Source organism: Lissotriton vulgaris, chromosome 11, assembly GCF_964263255.1.
Source record: "Lissotriton vulgaris chromosome 11, aLisVul1.2, whole genome shotgun sequence".
Classification (NCBI taxonomy): Eukaryota; Metazoa; Chordata; class Amphibia; order Caudata; family Salamandridae; genus Lissotriton; species Lissotriton vulgaris.
Window position 1 is genome coordinate 346,641,499 of NC_141699.1, and position 19,592 is coordinate 346,661,090.

Genomic DNA, 19,592 nt, shown 5'->3' on the forward strand with positions numbered 1-19,592 from the left:
TAACAAACAGATCCAACAATCAAACCTCCCCCCACCCTGCACCCCTGCATCAGACTAAAAAGCCCCCCCAACCAGCAGTGTGCCTGTCGCCCCATTAACTAAACTACAGAAAGACCCTAGAGGAGTAAGGAGATCACACAGTCCCCCCGCCACCCTCCATAACGGGAAGAAGGATATACATCTTAAAGTGCGGCAGTGTGTCATTGGCCATTGTCGACAGGGCCACCGACTGACAGAGTTGTGAAAGTGAAGTCTACTCTTGTTGCTCAGGGCCTCCGGAGGCGCCCTCCGAACGATCTTCTCGTTCCTCCTGTCTGTGCAGCAAGGTGTCCAGCCATTCACTGACCACTTCGGGCATGTCAAAAAATAGAGCACGGCCATCGTGCTCTATACGTCGTTTCGCAGGGAAAAGCATCGAATATTTCATCCCCAAGTCTCTGAGACGTCTCTTCACTCCTGCGAAGCTCTGACGCTGGCGCTGAACCGCCCTAGTGAAGTCCGGGTAAAAGTTGATATCAGCATTCTGAAACTTGAGGGGCCCATTACGTCTCGAGGCCTGCAGAATCACATCCCGGTCTCTAAAGTTGAACAGCCGTGCTATGATGGGTCTCGGTGTTGGGCCCAACTTTGGGCGCCCCCCCGGCACTCTGTGGGCCCTCTCTAGTGAGAAGAAACGGCTGAGGCCCGCAGGGGCCAGATGAGTTTGTATCAAGTCTTCCACAAAGAGATCAGTGGCCGAGTCCTCTGCCCCTTCCGGTACACCGATGATTCGAACGTTCTGCCGCCTGGCACGTCCCTCAAAATCTCCCAGCCGCCTCGAGTAAAGATCGTTGGCAGACCTCAGGTCCCGGACCTCCGTCTGCAGGTCCGAGACATCAGTTGTGAGGCTGGCAGTTTTGATGTCCAGCGATTTAACCCTATTGTTAGTCTTGCCTAAATCAGCTCTAATCAGGTTGAGGTCGATCGCCAGAGTGTCGACTTTGTGCGTTAGGACCTCATGCTGTTTGTGCTTCTCCGTCTTGATGCCAGCTATGGCTCCCATAACATCCCTAAGTGTCGGCTCCGACGTGTCTGGCGATCCCTCCCGATGGGAGTCTTTTGGCCGGGCAGCCGCATTCGGAGAGATCCTTTGTTGGGCATAGCGATCAATCTTATTCGGCTGGGGTTGAGTAGTCTTCCTACTAACTCGGCTCGCCGTCCTGTCCGGTTCGCCCTTGCCCGCCATGTTGGAGCCGAGGGACCGAACAAAGGGTGGCACACCAAGGCCACTCCGGTTATGGAAAGCGGTTACAGAGCGTAGCGGCCTCCGATAGTTGTTCAGCGAAAGACCACTCCGCAACTTTGCTTGCTCCGCTGGCCGGCGTAGCAGTCACTCATAAAGCATTTCGTTCATGCGTTGCAGTGTCTTTGTCGTCGACCATCACAGAGACAATAGTCCGTCCCTGGCACGATTCTTCAGCACAGTGTAACTCCGTCCAGGAGCGTCGGATTTTAGATCGGACAGCGGCTCCCGTCTCAACGACCGTTCACCAACCAGATTCCACCACCGTGGATCAGGATTTCAGTCAGGATATATGTGGAGGGTTGGAGGGTCTCCGGAGCTCCGAGCTTACGCGGCCATCTTGTTTGCCCGCGAAGCTCCTCCTCCTTTATGTTTATTCTTCATGTTTTGTAAAAATGCTTGCTCTTTCATATGAAAGAGTTGTGATAGTTGTGCACAAGATTTTAAGTGGTTTGTGGAAAAGGTGATGGTGTGATCATGTATTATATGGGTCAAAGTATCCCTTGACGTACATGATGAGAATATTGCATGTCACTTCGGAGTTATATAACCTTATAAAGGAAGTTGTCCTTCGGCCTCATTTCTCTATATGGTTATTGAACCAGGTAACTTGCTATATCCTTATAATGCAAAGCATGGGGGACTTTATTTCTAATATTATAAAGCCAGAGTATTTTGTTCCTTAGAAAACATGGTTGCATCATCATCTTTACTGCAACCATTGTAAGTCCTTGGTCTCTATTGACTTTTCTAATGAACTGTATGGAATTCTTATGCAGATTAGTTGTTGCACAGACCTGTTTTAATCCGTTCAGTGTGGGTCTCTTTCAAAAGCCTCTCTAAGTTAGAATGTGTCATAACATGCCAGAAGATTCCATCTTTACTTCTAAGGACCTCCAGCAGTGCAATAAATGCACACTATCATAACTGTCTCTTCATAGCCTAATGACATATTTTTAGAGGGGAAAAGTTCAGAAGAAAGGGAGTGCAGAAGCTACTTATCACTTTTTCGTTTAAGTGTCAGATTTAATTGTGTTTAATACTCTGCATTCTGTGTTTGCTCTGGCAGCAGACATTATGATGTCAAGACTTAACTGTAGTTATTGCCGTGGAGTGGAGATGGCGTTTGCAGGTGAGTAATATTTCCCTAACAAAACCAGAATAAGAAAATGAAATATACAATAGAATAGAATTGTACAATGGTTAATTTTTCAGTAGTACATAAGGGAATATCTGGTATAGTTTCTCGTCTCAGAGCACTACTTCTCTTGAAATTCTCATCCTAAAACCAGTGCTTAATTTGAGCCGGCACTTGGACAAACAACCTCACCATGCGGTAGGATTGCTCTAATTTAGAGATCATTACAACATTTCTTTATTGATTCAATATATATGAAAATGACTAATGCATGTGGCGCAAGCCCTTCTTATAGCTATGGGGGCCTAGAATAGTCTTAACTGTCACACTGCTAAGTGTGTGGTGGACGGTAGTGTTATAGGCAGCGCTATATGAAGCATTAGTGGTGCAAGCTGCAGTGACGTCCTGACGAGATCCCTGGCACTTAATATTTTACAAATTCTGAGCAGCAAGCAGAGGCTTTGGGTAACCCTGGGACACATGGTGGCTAAGCGCAATATTGCTAGAATGTGGGGAGTGAGAGAAATCTCTCTGGTCTGACATCATGGAAACCAGACATGGATTGGTGTATGTTTTGAGAAAAAATGGTGTATGTGTCTCGTGGGTGTCCGAAAAAGTGGTCCCAAGTATGGTCCAAATTGAATACCTATCACGGAGATATATGTGCTCCCCCTCTCGTCCTCCCCCCCCCATCTCCTTGACGACCCTGAAATTGTAAATCACTGTGACAACAATCAGTAATAACTGTATAACTTAAACACATAATTTAAGCTTTATTTGTACAACCTCTGGTCAACCTTCCTGCCAGCCGATTGTGTATGTATAATGAATATGATGTTTTCAATAAAAAGAGTTATAAAATATATTACAAATTAAGCACTGCATAAAACGCTATAGCCTTTGGGTTCCAGGAAAGGGAGGTGTTGGGACCGTCCACTTAGAAAACGGTTAAAATATAGCTTAGAAAAGAACTCCAGGAAAACTATACAACCAGCTCCACTTTCAGAAATGCCACATACAAACAATATCCCTTGTCAACCAGACCTTCCATGATGGCACACCGCGTTCTGTTTTTAGTTATTAGTGAATACTGTGCTTTTCTGAATGTGTCTGTCTTTACAGGTGATCAGAAAGGCCAACGACATCCTGTGCAGTATCAGCCAGCCCTCCGTGTGCTCCGAGGTCCTGCTCTCACCCCAAGGGACTGCCTACATCTTAGGTATTGTATCTGATGTGGACAAAACTGTTTCACGCCACAATTTCACACTGACCTGATACATGTGTGAACAAGGGTGTTCCCTAATGTCTAGCACATGGGTACTCACAAACTTTCTGTCGGGGCCAAAATTACAGTGTGGTTTGTGGCCGAGGGCTGCACCGGTAAGGGTGGGATCAGTGGGGGGTGGGGTCAGTGAAGGGGCGGGGCTAGAGTTAAAATAAAAATCAAATCTGTTTCAATACATTAGACAATGCTGTATTTCAAAAACAAATGTAACTACAAAGAGCACATTTTGATAGATTTTTATTAGCAGACAATAGCAATCTTAAGAGGCAATGCTTAGCTTCATACACACTTTGACCCCAATTCCGTTACGGTCTCTCTGTCAGTCAGTCTCCCTCCACTCTCCCTCTTGCTCCACCTTCTCTCTCTCCACTCTCTCTCTCTACCCTCTTTCTACTCTCTCTCCACTGTTGCTCTCCACTCTCTCTCTCCCTCTATCTCTCTCTCTCCCTCCATCCTTCTCTCTCTCTCTCTCGCTCTCTCTCTCTAGGGGGCCATGGGTACATTACCTGCAAGGTCCAGCGGGCCGCCAAGGAAGGGCTGCCAGGCCGCTGGCGGCCCGCGGGCCGTACTATGAGTACCATGGGTCTAGCAGAAACTTTGATGCATTGAGGCATCGAGTGAGAGTATGAGTGTCTGAGAAAACCCCAGTGAGGCTGCAGATGGGTAATACCTACTGTAAAGAGTGCTAAAATTGACGATAAGCAAAACCTGGATAGAATGCTGGACTTAATAATGGTCACCGGAATTGCTCAGGGTAGCATTCCACACAATTTCTTTTTTCTTAGTCGGCCATGACAGAAAGGGAAAATTCACAGGCTAATTAATTCGATACCCCAGTCATAGATGGGTCTTTAACTAGTGTGAAGGTTGCAGGCGATGCATGCTTTGTTTTAGTTAATGGGGAATGTTATTCCAGAGGCCACACTGGCCTGGCGAGAATCCTCAGAGTTCCCCATTTGTTCCACAGGGATGGGCTGAGAAGAAGAGAGACCATGTGAACAAGTATTTCGAAATTGTACCTGTTGATATAAGAGGGTTGCTTGTAGGGTTAAAAGTATTCAAAATGCTTTGAGTTTTGAGTTTTACATAAAACTCCTAACCCAACTCCATTTTAGGGTTATCCTTGGTACGATAAAGCTAGTTAACATATTACTGTGTTAATTATGTTAAGATACTCTTCCGCACACTTGCCTTCATGTCAGTGTCCTGATGCAACTCTCCTATGTATATTTCACACGTATATTCATATGTAAATTTCTTTCATGTACATTTATTTAGTTGCTTCTGTATACTCCTTATGTGTATATTTTCAAATGTTTTATTTTCAATTGTTCCTTTACCCCTACGCCCACTTTTCATTTTTCTGTAAGAATGTGTATACAACTGTTCATCTCTTAAACTCCTAATAAAAAAAACTTTTGAAATTAAAAAAAAAAACTCCTAGGCAGTGGTGGGAAAATAGCACTTGCATGAATTGAATATCAAACAGTAAAAAGAAAAAGAAATTATAGAGATGCAAGTAAATAAGTATTCTGCAACGAAACAAACATGGTACAATTAATTCACAGAGCCGGTTATAACAGAGGAGTCTTTTGATTGAGTACCTCCTTTCTCTAAATCTCTTGGGGCAGCGGTCCAAGGAGGGGTTAGTTGGGTGGAGTTTCTCACTGGGGTTTAGTCTTCATACTACAGTTTATATCAAAAGTAAATCTATAAAATCATCCTCGAAATACAATGGCCCTGAAAATTAATGTGGCAGTGTTGCATAGTGACTGGATGCTTCCTCGAATGGAGTTCTGGCCTAGGGTGTAGCTGTGCGTGGCTCTGTGCGCGGCTCTTTGCACTTCACCAGCTCTGTGCACTGCACCAGCTCTACCTGAAGTATGACCACCCTGGTCTGAATCTGAGACCTGCCTCTGCACAGAACAATTTTCTTGGTATGATGAATGCATCGCTTCAAAAAAAGAATTAACCAAAGCAGCAATTGACCCACCAGCTTAGTTTACCAGCCCTGCCACTGAAGCACCCTATTTATCAGGTAAACGTGCACGTGTGATCAGAAAAAATGCAGATACTGAACGAGCATAACAGACATTGGATGAAGTGAATTTTCTCAGCGGCCCATTCTGCATTTGTCCTGGGCAGAAGCCAAATTTGAATAACATTTGAACAGATCACTGGGTGAAGAGGCTGACTTAAAGTGCACAACCGGATTCCTAACACCGCCAACAGTAGCTGGTGATTGATACAGGATCTCCCGAGAACCCACTTGCAAAAATCCGAACACTTGTTTAGAAATTGTTACGAGACTCATGTTCATTTACAAACCCTCATGCACCCTTTCAATCACAATTAGAACATTAGAATGTTTAGAGATCCATTAAAGAGAATGAAGCAGCAGCGACCTATATGACATGGTATATGCTCAGCTGCTCTCAACATTACAATGTCTTAATACACAGCCTCTGCCTTTCTTTTTCCCATGTCTTTCAGAAACATATTAATAAGGCAGAGGAAAGGGAAAGGCAGAGACAGTGCTGGAGGACACACACAGACTTCACCCTTCCCTCCTCCTGCAGCTCAATTTCATTAGGGCTTCAGAAGGAGGGTGTGGTGAATGTTGCTCAGCTCCTGGGTTTCCCTGGCTTGGTTGAACTATAAAAGCAGTTTACCCAAGCTGGGGAGAACCAGGGGCTGACTTTAGCCCTCTTCCACAGCTCTTGCTGTGAACAAAGGCTTTGGAGCAGAGGGTGATTTTAACCCCCTCGGGCTCCGTGAGGCAATTGTTTTTCTAATTAGAACATTCTGCCCTCACACAAAAGGTCTTCTAGGGGTTTGGTGGACTGGAGGCAAAATAGTTATCAAGAGCTGACCAGACGGAAATTTGGTGATCAGACGATGGGGAGCTTCGGAGGGAGATGCCTGCGCCTCTCAGGAATGAGACTTAGTTTAATCAGGGTCGGAAAGAGGTGGCTGCATTTTTTTTCTAGTTGGCAGGTACTGTTTTCCAGGCAGCGGTTAGGAGGATATCAATCAAGAGACCATCTCTGCAGGATTTGATTTTTGGGTCAAGGAATCCTTGGATGAGAGTTAGGGTTTTGTTTTCAGCTTGACTCTGCAAATGGTGTGTATGAAATTGAAAACAGAGTCCCACAATGAAGAAACCACCCTGCAGTAGAATAGGAGGTGGGGTAGATCACCTGTCAAATTATTAAAATTCTAGAATCATGGGTTGTCTCTGAGGGAGAGTTTGTGTAGGTGGGCTGGAGTCCAAAAGGTTCTGTGCAGTAGGGAAAATTTCACTTGGGAAAGGGAGGGAGATATTTTGTGAGAGACTACTGAATTCCATATTAGATGCCAGGACTCCCATTTTGTCTGAGAGATCGCCGTCAGGTTGCTAAGTTTCAGTTTTAAAAGGTGATAGAACTTGGAGGCTTGGTGACCAGATTTATTAAAGGTCAGGATGGTTTTGAGAAGGGAGAACTCACCGGAGGGAAGGTTAAGTTTGGCAAGACTGACTTTAAGTTTGAGGAAGTCATATAAGTCTAAGTCCCGTAGGTTGAAGTGAGTTCTTATTTCTCTAAAAGATAGTGAGGAATGTATAGATCTGAGACTTTTAAAGAAATGAATGCCCTTATAGACCCAAAGTGGCCAGAAGACAGGCATACCTTGGTTTCGGATTTTAGGGTTATTCTAGAGGGAGACTAAGTTAGAATTAGTGATCAGAACCTCAAATATCTTGTCAATTTTCAGGAGGGCTCTTTTGGTGGTGTTAAATATGTATTTTCCAGAGGAGAGGCAGGGGATTTTGGGGAGCTGGGTAGGAGGGAAATAGGGTAGAGCTCACCAAGAAGCTCCCTCAATTGATAACCAAGAGGGGATGTAGTCCGGCAAATGGGAAATCCAGAGGGAGCTCTGTCTTGCGAGGAAAGCAGTTTGAAGTTCAGAAGAAAAACAGTTTCACACCCTCTAGCTGAACCGGAAGGCTGAGTTTTTTTATAGAGATTCTAGGGCATTTGTTTTGCCAGATACATTTGTTTAATAATCTATTGATTTTTTTGAAGAAAATCATCCGATAGGGCAAGAGGAAACATATTCGAGAGGTAGTTGATTGTAGAGGTGACCATCACTTTGACGATCTTAATACGGCCCCACCTTTGAGAATTTTGGCATTCCAGCTCTCCAGGTGAGACTCTATTTTTTTTCAACGTTGGGCTCTAGTTATGGTGTAGGAAATCTATTACGTCTGAGTTGAACTTCAGACCCAAGTATTTAATACATTTTGGTTGTCTGGCTAGGCCTGTATTCGAGAACAGGGCGCTGGAGCCAAGGGTATTTAGAGCCAGGACTTCAGATTTTTCTTTATTTAGTTTATAGTTTGAAACTCGGGCATACTCCTCAATGGTCTGTAGTAGGGCAGGAACTGAGTGTGATGCCCCTTCGGTCATAATTAAAATATCATTGGGTGAGCATCTCGCTCTATTCCTTGATGCTCACCGCTGCATGTCTGTCACTGATCTGAATAAGCGAACTGCTTTCCCCCCTATTCTGGCTAGCACCGATCCCCCGATCTCTGTCCTGTCTAACTGTCTGTCGATGAGAATACATACTGCAGAATATCTGACACCATGTAACCTGTACTCTGGTTGAGTTGCTTCACTCTATATATACCATTTCTCACTCACTCGCCTACTGGTTCCTATCTTTACTTTCCATTCTACCACTCATTATTTGTATTTTCTTTTAGGTGCTGTATGTTTTGCTGACTAGACTTGATGCGATTCATGCGATTCACTTTCGTTTGGATATGTGTTCAGGATTATTCTTCGTCATCCTACTTCCCCGTTTATTCTGTATCAGCCTTAGGCCTTTCAATATGCGCCTTTTTGTATTCTGTTGTTGTTTATCCCACTTTCGTACACTTGTTCTAATTTTGAAACCTGTCAAGAAAATCTCTTGAATAAAAAAAACATTCTGCCCTCATGGGGCGGAGTGTTCTAACCGCTTTATAGCCTGCCATTAAAGGTCTGCACCCTTGTTAATGCTGAAGCTGGCCAGTATAGCCAGCAAAGGTGGGCTATAAAGCTCTATTATTCCATGCTCCATTTGGAAGTTTCCTTCTGTTAAACTGCTGCATTCTGGCATCTGTATGCATTACTGGAGACAGATAACTGGATAGGAGATTTCAGTTGGTCACAGCTACTCCATATTTAAGCCAACCTCATTCTGGGCGGGTGTGATGTGGAAGAGCCAATTTTGGCATACTTTCGACCTGCATTTTTTCTAGCTTCTACCTGTTCTCCGAGCTCCAATCTCTAATGTAGTCAACACACTCCATAAAACTCTGAAGCTTCTCCGATTGCTAATTGTTTCTGCTGTTTTTTAGTGTCCTATTCTGTTACAGTTGCTTATTTTGTTTGTGTTCTGCAGCGTGCTGCACTCCACGCTGCTGTCTCGCCTGATGGAGATGGGGGTGACGGGGTCAGCGCTAGCATGGCTGAAGTCATATCTAGCTGATAGAAGCTTTCAGCTACATTGTCCTCCCTTCAGATAATCCCCGCGCAAGGTAAGCCATGGGGTTCCTCAGGGCTCAAGTTTGAGCCCCACCTTGTTTAACATCTACATGGAACCCCTGGCTCGCGTGGTGGAGGCGTTTGGGGTGGACATTGTTAGCTACGCCGATGACACCCAGTTGGTGTTTAAACTCACACCCGACTGTAGTCAAGATGCCATCAACTTCTCGAACTGTATGTCAGCAGTGGCAGTATGGATGAACGACAACTGCCTGCGCCTTAATGGCGAAAAGACAGAGCTGCTGGTGGTCGGGAGAGCAACATCTTCATGGTCAAGGCTTTGGTGGCCCAGTGAACTTGGGGACCCCCCCATTCCGAGGGAGTCGGTACGTAACCTTGGTGTTATGTTAGACACCGACCTCTCGTATAAGACCCATGTTAATAAAGTCACAGGGAGATGTTTTGGTTTACTCAAGGTTCTGCGTAAGGTCTTAGACCTCCTACCTGCAGTAGCCAGAAAAACCATTGTTCACGCCTTAGTGACTCCTCACCTTGATTACGGCAACGCCATGCTGTTAGGGCTAAGCCAAAAAGCACTTCATCAACTTCAATGCGTGCAAAATGCCGCTGCACGCTTAGTGCTTGGTCTCCCGCGCAGAGCATCAGGAAAGTCTGCATTGGCCAAACTCCACTGGCTCCCCATCAGGGAGCGTATTAAATTTAAAGCCCTTTGCTATGCATACCGCATAGCCAAGAACAAAGGTCCGGACTATCTCAATAACCTCCTGACCATACATCGCCCCACTCGTAATTTAAGATCCTCTGGTGCGATGTTGTTTAAAACTCCTCGTATTCGTATGGCCAGAATGGGCGGACGCTCATTTAGAAGCTTGGCCCCCAAATACTGGAATGCTCTACCACTGAATTTGAGGATGGAGCCATCTGAAACAGGATTCCGGAGGAAATTAAAAACATTCCTCTTCCCCACTTCATAATCCCGTTCTCTCAGGTCCTTTGTTGAATTTTATCAGTGATTAGCGCGGGGACACACTGTTCTATGTGTAGCCAGGCGCTCTATAAATGTTTTTATTATTATTATTATTATTTAATCAGCAAGAACTAAATTATGATTTAACCGTTGTTTCACTCTATTAACTTGCCACTACCTTCAGACACTGTGTCCTGCTTCCCCTTGCTCGGGCTTTTGCTGCCAAGGACAGGGTTTGCCTTCAGGATGTGAAACAGTTTCTAAGTGGGAGCAACACAGTTGTAGCTCAGACACCATAGAATGATAAACAATATGCATGTAATCCAAACCACGTAACAGATTGAGAACATGGGAAATTATGATAATCATCCAGGAACTAGGGAAACTTGTAGAAGGTCTTACATTATTATGCCCTCATTACAAGTTGCCCCAGAAACTCGCTTGTTTTTCCTCACACCTGCAGGTACTGTTAACAATGATAACGGTAATTTAAGGGATGGGTAAAATCCAGCCCATTATCAATTAGTTCCTAAGAGTCCACCAAGAAATGAGGAATTATTGGGGAATCAGTAAATCTGGGTATACCCTGGTAACTCCTCATTTTGCCCCAGATCTTCTTTCTGAAACTTCAGCTGAAAGAAAACAATCCACAGTGTTCGCACAGAAATTATCATTCCAATGGGGCAAATAACTGCCCTTGCTGGAATTAAGTGGCCAATCGTAATTCACAATTGCCAAATGTATTCTTGAGTACTCTGCAGTGAATTATTAAGAAGAGAGCCTGATGAAGGTGGCTTAAAGTGCCTATTGTGTGCAGAAGTGGTGCGAATCGTGAAGACTGGGTCCATGTACTCTTTCCAGATCTGGACTGAAGAGCCAGTGATCATGATGAAAGTTCGCTTCCCAGTCTCTGCTTGCTTTGGTGTTTCTTGTTCCTGATCCACAGCGCACTAAATTTCTTTGTTGGATATGATGGGGACTTTTCTTGCTCTGACCAAATAGCTACTATTTTTGAGATGGTGTAACTTTCAGCAGCTGGGTCTTTGGCTGGGCTGACTTATAGCAAATGCTTAACTTCAGCAGGGTCTACGTGATGCTGTAACCTACTTGATGGGTGTTGTGGGTCCCAGATGCTTACTATACTTCACTTCTGGTTGGGACTGTTATTCAGGCTTGGTGGCGGGATATCCTGATTGCTTCTGAAAGGGCAGGATTTTCTTGAGTTGGTTCTGTGGCAGAGGGGCGGGGGAATTGCTGGTTCATTTAATCTCTCTGTGAACTGCATGCATTATTTTCTCCTTTTTTCAATGCTTCACTGAAATTCAGTTCTCTTTTTTCATACAAGCAGGAGTTGCAGAGGTTTACAGAGTCTCTAAGAGAGTTGAAGGGGGGATGAAAACGTTACGTATTACAAATGAAACACTGCAGTTCTGTCTTCGAGACATCAACTTGGCTTGGAACAACCTGCAAGCCTTTCTCTCGCTGTGTCCATCAGTGCTTCACAAGCTGGTAAATAATATATTTTTTAAAGATTCTAAAGAGGGCAATAAAACTCTAAAAATATGCTTTTTATATTGCAAACGTTTGAAAATACATTCTCTTGATGATTCATTTTCTTCTACTATTTTTTTTAATCAGAGATTAAAGTGTTGACAGTAGCAACAAGTTAGGGATTTGTCCTGCATTACTGGAAAATGGCTGGTTGAGCACTTTAGTTTTTATTGATATTTTCCTCTTGGCACTTGTATTCTACACATATGACTCCCACTGTCCCAAGGCATGCATCACATGCCAAGGTTACATAGGACAGTAATCACTCATGCAAAATATTTACCCAGAGTAGGTTGTCAAGAATGTGCCAGGTTTAAAGAGCATAAATCCACTCCAGCTGAGTCCAGATGGCCAGAGCTGTGCTTGTAGAGATAGATTTGAGGCCCCATCTTCTTAGCATCTTCAAGGTGTTTGAGAGTTGGGCATGGTCTAAGGTCCTTGTTGCATGGAAGATAAGCGAACATGGAGTAGGTGGGCTTGTTAAAGTAAGTATCCACCAATTGTATAGTAGAGCAAACTGATAGATGGGGTTTCTCATTTTATATGAGCGGGAAACCTAAGATTTCAGTCTGTTTGTGTAGGAAGGCTGTATTTAATGGGGCAGAAGGAAGAGAGGGACTTCTTGAGCCTCTACGCTTTATTGGCTGTTAGCATAACCTCTCTGCCTTTGTATTTTGATAGGGAATAGCTGAAGTCCTCAGGTTAGTAGATCACAGTGTTGTGCTGAGGATGAATGAGAGTCAGAGAGCTATCTCAATGGGGCCAGTTCCTGAATTAACGAATGAGATGGCCTTGAGGTCTGGCATTCCAACACCTAAGACGGAGTACGGCTTCTCACGCTTTTCCAAACAATATAACCCCTAGGCCATGGATGCACTGTACGATTTTACAAACCTTAGTCAAAAATGTGGGTACATCCAGCCTACGTTATTCAGCTCTTTTCAATATTCTGATACAAAAGTGGAGTAGCAGAGAGGGGCAGTCGATAGCTGTTCTTCTTCAAGCTCCTTTTTGATCTTCGCTGGCCAGAAACCTCCTATGAGGGGCCAGGTGGGAACTCCCATAACTTTACTTAAGATATAGAGATACATTTGTGTCCTGTCCACGAGAGTTGATTTAGGAGCCACACACTTGAAAAGATGCTGAAACCTTAGGCCCAGGGCACAAGGAGCAGCAGTAGTGCAAAATGGTTGCTGATGCTCAGTGAGTCTTGAGAAGGCTTGATGGGAGATCTGAGAATGGACCTGAGACTGCAGGACCACACAACAGTAGTATACGGCAGATGAGAGGAATCGATGCACGAAACACTAGATATCATTCCATTGAGCAGGAGTAGGTGAAAATACAGTCTATCTGAGGAATGTGTCCGTAAGGATTTTATCATCTGGCCACTAGGTGGTGCTCATTAAGGCCCTCTGAATCCTAAATAGGATTTGAAACACTTCTACACCTTGCATTCCCAGATCCACTTCATATTTGAATCAAGGCTTATGCACCATTTTTCTGATATGTCACGGTCCATTTAGTACTTTTTGTCTCCAAACCCTGCCCCGATCACCTCCTGGAGGTGGTGCTCTATTCTCTCTCTTGATTCCTGGATCCCACAGGCTTTCTGACCTCTTTATACCTGCTTCTAGACCTTTCCCTCTCTTAGCTATGCCCATCCTCCGTTCCTGCATTTTCCGTGTCCAATATTATGTCTCCTGGTGTTCCTTTTCCAGGTCTCAGTTCTGCCATCCCTTCATTTGTGCTTCCTCAATTCCTTGCACCTGTGCCCTTCACGTGAGCCTTCTGCTATTTCTGCCTAATGAGCCTAGAATGCAGCGACTCACAACAGACCTTACTGCTGAGTTTCCTTCAATTCTGCTGATCATGCTTCTATACTCCAGGCAAGCCTTTTGAGTTTTTTAAATTTTTGTTTGATTCCATATTCCTATTCTGTTAATTTACTGTGTCTGTTGCCTTTCTAAATTTCTATCCTGTCGTTTTGTTCCTCTGTTTGCCTTATTTCTAATTCTGACCACACACATCCAGACCCTTCTTGTATATGTAGATTCCTGGTCTCGTGTTCCTGTGTTGCTGTATTGACTGCAAATTCCTATTTGTTCCTAGTTAGTGTAAGGTTTCAGTTGAGACTAGAATTCAGAGATTTCAGTTAAGACTGGAGCTTTCAGTTTTGAGTATTCCAGTCTATTCTTGACCCTTATTCCACTTCAAATGTTCCCTGAGCCCAGTTCATATTCATGTGTACCTTCCAATGTTCTCCTTTGTGTTTATATGATTATCCTGATTTGCATTGCTTTCAAGGGTGCCAGTTGGACTCCAAGGGGTGTGCCTTTGGCAACGAGAACCACCAGCTCCCATTTTCCATAGGAGCTGTTGGGTGTCTCCCTGACTCTAAGATTAAAATCTGCCCCTTGCCTTCTTGTAGGATCCTTTTCACCTTACATAGAGATCACCTTCGAAGAGCCGACAAACTATAATGTATGATAGTTTGTGTTTCGTTTCCCTGCTTTTATCTTCCTGTTGTTTGTACTTGTGTTCGATTCATAGTTTCGCCTACAGACATTCAGTTCCCTTTTCACTGCCTGTTGCAACCTGCTTCTGTCCTGCTTCCCTCCCAGCCTTCAAGTACTCTCTTGTTTATATCTAACCTTTTCTCTATAAAGCATGTGATCCTGCATAGAGCAAGCACCCCCATTACCTTGTCTTGACCTGAACTCTTGTGTCCTTGACAGATTGTCCCGAACTTTGCCAGTTCCATGACAGTATCTGTTATGGTAGGGGATCAATAAGGACATTGCACTTGAGAGGGATTCTACCTGGGTACTGGATGCTGAGGCAGGCACACGCTGTGAAGGAGGGTAGCAATGAGGCAAATTACATCAAGATAGCTTTTTGACAGAAGATGTGCATGGGTCCAGAGAAATAGTCTCCATGGCCCCTCTCTTACACAGAGTGCCAGAGCTCTTGCCATCAAAAAGAAGTATAAAGTATAGAGAAATATATAGAGCAGGTGTTGGATGAGCCCTTTTCATCCATTTGCTTTCATGTAGTTTGTCATTGCTTGGATTGGTTGCTTTCAGCGCCATACTCTTTTGATGATGGTTACATCATGTAGCCATTTTAATAAACTGCAGCTTCAACATGCTGTGTAGCTTTACACAGTCTGTGTTCTTTGATGTATGTACTTTATTGGCAAAATGACAATTTAAATGCTGACTTGTGGCTTTAGTGCTTGCTGTTTGAATGCCTCCACCTGTCTTGAAATGAAGTCATAGTGCTGCTCACTGATCGTATATGCACGTTCGTTTGTTTTAGTATGCAGTCGTGATAACATGTAGGGACACAGGCTTTCCATCAGAGCAACAAACACATTGGCCCTTTGTCAAAGGCATCAACTATGTAAGACTGTCTTGTTGTGTATGTCTCAAGTTCAACACATAAAACCAAGGCAAACTCCATCTTCTGTCTCAACTTCAAAACACTTTTCTTTGAAGGTGTAGCATACATCTACTAGTGAAATCAATTCAGCATTGACACTCCTTTTAATTCCTTGTTGTTATTATTAAGTCTATTAAGGTTAATATTAAGAAACACACCTACATGTGTATTTACAACTGACCCATAAGTGAAAAATGTGCTTTATAAAAAAGTATGTTTTTGTGCTTTTCATTAACAGGGCTATGATTTGTAAGCAGGAAGTCTAGAAACTGATTCATTGGTGCAGACAAAATAGAGGTCCTATCATATTTAACCTACCTTACCTAAAGAACCATAGCTGTGAACTGTTATCTACTGTTTTTATCCATCGATCATAACTAGCATAGCTACCTATCATACCTACCAAACCCACTAACTATACCTAACCTACCATACCTGCCTTCTGTATCTACGATGCTTCCTACTTTACCTAATTTAAAATACCATAGGTAATTTACCATATCTTCCATAGCTATCATAATCTTTCTTGACTAACCTACCTATCAAACATACATACCATTCCATAACTGCTTACATACCATCCTATAATACTTCATCTACCAGAACTTACCTACATACATACCTGGCCTAACATACCATCTCTTCCTAGCCTAGATATCATACCTAACCTTCCCTAGCTAATCAAACTCCTCCTCTGTGTGTGTACCATCCACCTGCCCAGAGGTGGGGACATTTTGAAAAGAAGCAAGATAGGCCTATGAAAGTTTGTACAATGACTGGAGCGGGGGACTACAACCTGCTATAGAAAGCACTTGTGCCTACCTCAAGGGATCTGCAATAACAGCGTAAGATGCTACACTGGGGAAGCCTTTGAAGTGCATGGAAATGCAGATGCCATGGCTTCTTTAATACTATCAATAACCTATTGACTTTACCAATGCTTGTTGCTACTGATATGGGCCCGTGCAAATGTTTTTTTTCCTAAGGTGGCTACATTAATAATCCTCTGTAGCCAAATTATCAATACTCAGAAAACATCAGGAGGTATTTAAGAATATTTATTAAGTTGCAGATTAACTTTAATGGTAAATAGGTATGTTAAATCGGGACACAATTTAAGGCTTATCAATCCATTCAGTCCAGTCCAAGATAACTAATATTCTGTAATTAAACTTGAGCAATAGAGCACTTGCAAAACATGTTTTGTGGCTCTCTTCTGCTGCCTCTTAAAGGAAAAAAAAATACCTAAACGATTTTTCACATCACTTGATTAACACATACTGCCCGATTCATCACCGGCATGTTTTGCGAGTCTGTAATAGCGAATAATAAGGAATCGCTATTACAGACTCGCAAAACGGGATTCATGTAGGAATCGCAAAATAAATTGCGATTCCTACACATTCCTTATTTGCGATTAGCAAATTGCTAATAACTCTCCATTCATTCCTAAGGGCCTAAAGGCCCATAGGAATGAATGGGAAGTTATTCCTTATTTGCGATTAGCAATTTGCTAATCGCAAATAAGGATGCGATTTCAAGGGTGCTAGGGGTGTCCAAAGGACACCCTGTAGCACCCCTGAAATGTAATCTACATTGGTGTTGCGCACACACATGTCCAAAGGACATGTGTGTGTGCAACATGCAACTTAGAGAAATGCATTTAAAAGCATTTTTCTAAGTTTTCGCTATTTACCACAAGGTTTGACCTCGCGGTAAATAGCGGCCCGAAATTGCGATTTCGCAATTTATAAATGGTTAATGAATTGCATTTAAGGAATCTCAAATAGAGATTCCTTAAATGTAATTCCTCGCAATTTAGCGAAATCGCAATTACCGATTTTTGCATTTGGGATGATGAATCCCAAATGCAAAAATTGCGCTCGCAAAGGGCCAGATTCTCAGAATCTGGCCCTTTGCGAGCGCAATTAAGCTTCATGAATCTGGCCGTATGAAAATAAAATAACAGTGGCAAAAATTTAGATACAATAACAATGTAAATATAATTTCCAAAGAGTTCTATTGTACCTAAGACTTATTGCTACCTTTTACAAAAGAAATTATGAACATAAGATAAAAGCATTTTTGAGCACTTAGTTCACAATGCCTCCATTAACAAAGCTGAAATTCAATGAATTGAATTTCTATTTGGGTTACTCTAAAACTAAAAGTTAACATAACCCACAATAGTGCATTATTCCCTATCAAGACCAGTATACATATAATTTTTAAACAGTGGTTGGGTCCCAAACATCAACTTTAAAAGGGTAGTTCTTAGCCTTATTTCTTATTCAATAAGTGCTTAATAGTTTTATAGCTTGTGTATAATGCAGTTGCTTTTTGTATCTATTTGTCTTTTAGACGAACAGTTTTTTAGAAAACCTTGTGCTTTGGAAATTAAATCTGTTCAGCACTTTAACTTTCAGTATAAACTAAAAATATTCATAGTGTATAAACAATTTTTAACTGGCTTCATTAAATGACCATTTCACCTCATCTATATATATAAAAACGAAATTATGTTCTTTATGCATTACTACACCATTCATCCGATCGCCATGAAATTTTGGGAAGTTGTTGAGTACACTCCCGCGAAGGTTTCTGGCAACAAAAAAAAGAAAAAGAAAAAGAAAAATGTGTTAAATATCGCCCCCCCCCTCCCAGGGCCCTCATAATCTTTCCAATACTGAACGTTTACAGTTTACGGTGCGACTCGCTTTTGCAATGACCATCAACAAAGCACAAGGACAATCGCTGCAAATGTGTGGACTAGATTTGGAGAATCCGTGCTTCTCACATGGACAACTGTATGTGCCAGCTCACGCGTCAGAAAACCTTCCGATTTATTTGTGTACGCACCAGACGGAAAAACAAAAAATACCGTGTATCCACAAGCAATCGAATAAATAAACAGAATTAAACGAACACTTTGAAATGTTTTCCATATTAAAATGAATACGTTTCAATAAAAATGACGAAGATTTGAAGCATCCTCTGTTTAGCGGACAACCCCTCTGGGCTCAGCTTATAGGTTCGCTATAAAGCTTTCAAAGTTTGTTCTGATATTAAAACCAAACAAGGTGCACTTTTCAAAGTGTTTATTTAATTGAAGGTAATTGTTGTCATTAGCTTCAAAATTAGTTACTTTTCAGCATTATTTTCATGTTGGTTCATGTTCCACAATTTTTTGCAATGTTCCCAATGCATTTCGTGCACGGAGTGCACTTCGTCAGGGGAATCTAAACATCAAAGATTAAATATTCTCAGTATGAGAAAAACTTTCTACAAAGCATGTAGGTAAACAAATTTACATCATCCATAACATATGTAACGTCAAATAAAACAAGCATACTCTCTAGTATTATTACTGACATGTGAGATCTATTTAGAATTGAGGTATACATAATATAGTGGCTAAATGGCAAAACAAAGTGAATACCTTCACCCAAGTGTTATTCTAAACGTCGATCTAACTCTCCTAGGTGTATGGCATGGATACAAATATCCGAGTAAAGTGAACGGAAAAAGCCCCTAAGTTCGTATTCGTGAAAGTTGAAGAAAGTGTGCGCTAAGATCTGTTCGGTAGTGAAACAGGTGAAACCTGTGCTCGTGAGGAATCTATTACTTACTAGTCATGCAAAAGTGGAGTCGAATTATTCTGTGCTCATGCCGAGTTCAGTATGCGAACCGGCGGTTCAGTCGAAGTGAATGTGTTTGGAAGTGGAAATATGACTGATAAAGGGCACTCAGAGTGCTCGCCATCTTGGAGTGGTGATAATAGTGCTTAACGGTAAAAGTAAAAATAGATAAAGGACAAGTGATCATTCCTATTGGGTGCTATATTAAAGTGAATAAAGGATGAAAAACAATTTATAAGAAGAATCATGAAGGGGTGATTGAAAAGTTGAACGACGGTGCAAAAAAATTGACATGTCCTAGGTAAATGACCCTGTATTTGATATACTAAGTCTGTGGAAAACAACAAAGATAAAAATAATAATATGTAGTTGTGAGTTCAATGCTACATCAATGAAAAGAATTGATTGAAAAAAGTTATTAGCCATATAGTCTGTTTGTCGAATTATAAGTAGCACGAGAATTCTACTCGGTCATTGAGCCCATTTGGTTTCATTGCATTCAAAAAATATATCCAATGATTTTCTCGTTGTAACAATGTTCGATTCATATCTCTGCCCGGGATTTTCTCAATAGTTTCCAATATTGCAAACTTTAGTTGGCTAATGTTGTGGTGTCTTTCGTTGAAGTGAGTGGCAACACTGGATCTCAAGTTGTTAGTTCTGATATTGCTCTTGTGTTCAGATACTCGTACTTTAATTTTCCTGATTGTTTTTCCCACATATATGAGTCCGCATGGACATTTCAGATAGTAA

General features: G+C 42.4%; 1 protein-coding gene across 3 annotated transcripts in view; it reads left to right on the forward strand.

Moving 5' to 3' along the window:
• The window catches only part of LOC147679746 (synergin gamma-like), a 131,311-nt gene that overhangs the window by 65,365 nt on the left and 46,354 nt on the right, over positions 1–19,592 (forward strand). For 2 of the 3 annotated variants that reach the window (XM_086943305.1, XM_086943304.1), the window contains exons 3-4: positions 3,543–3,639; positions 11,552–11,715. In XM_086943305.1, coding sequence (XP_086799431.1) covers positions 3,543–3,639; positions 11,552–11,715 — 261 coding nt within the window. The remainder of the gene's footprint in view (positions 1–3,542; positions 3,640–11,551; positions 11,716–19,592) is intronic. The other variant, XM_086943306.1, reaches the window with a different exon arrangement.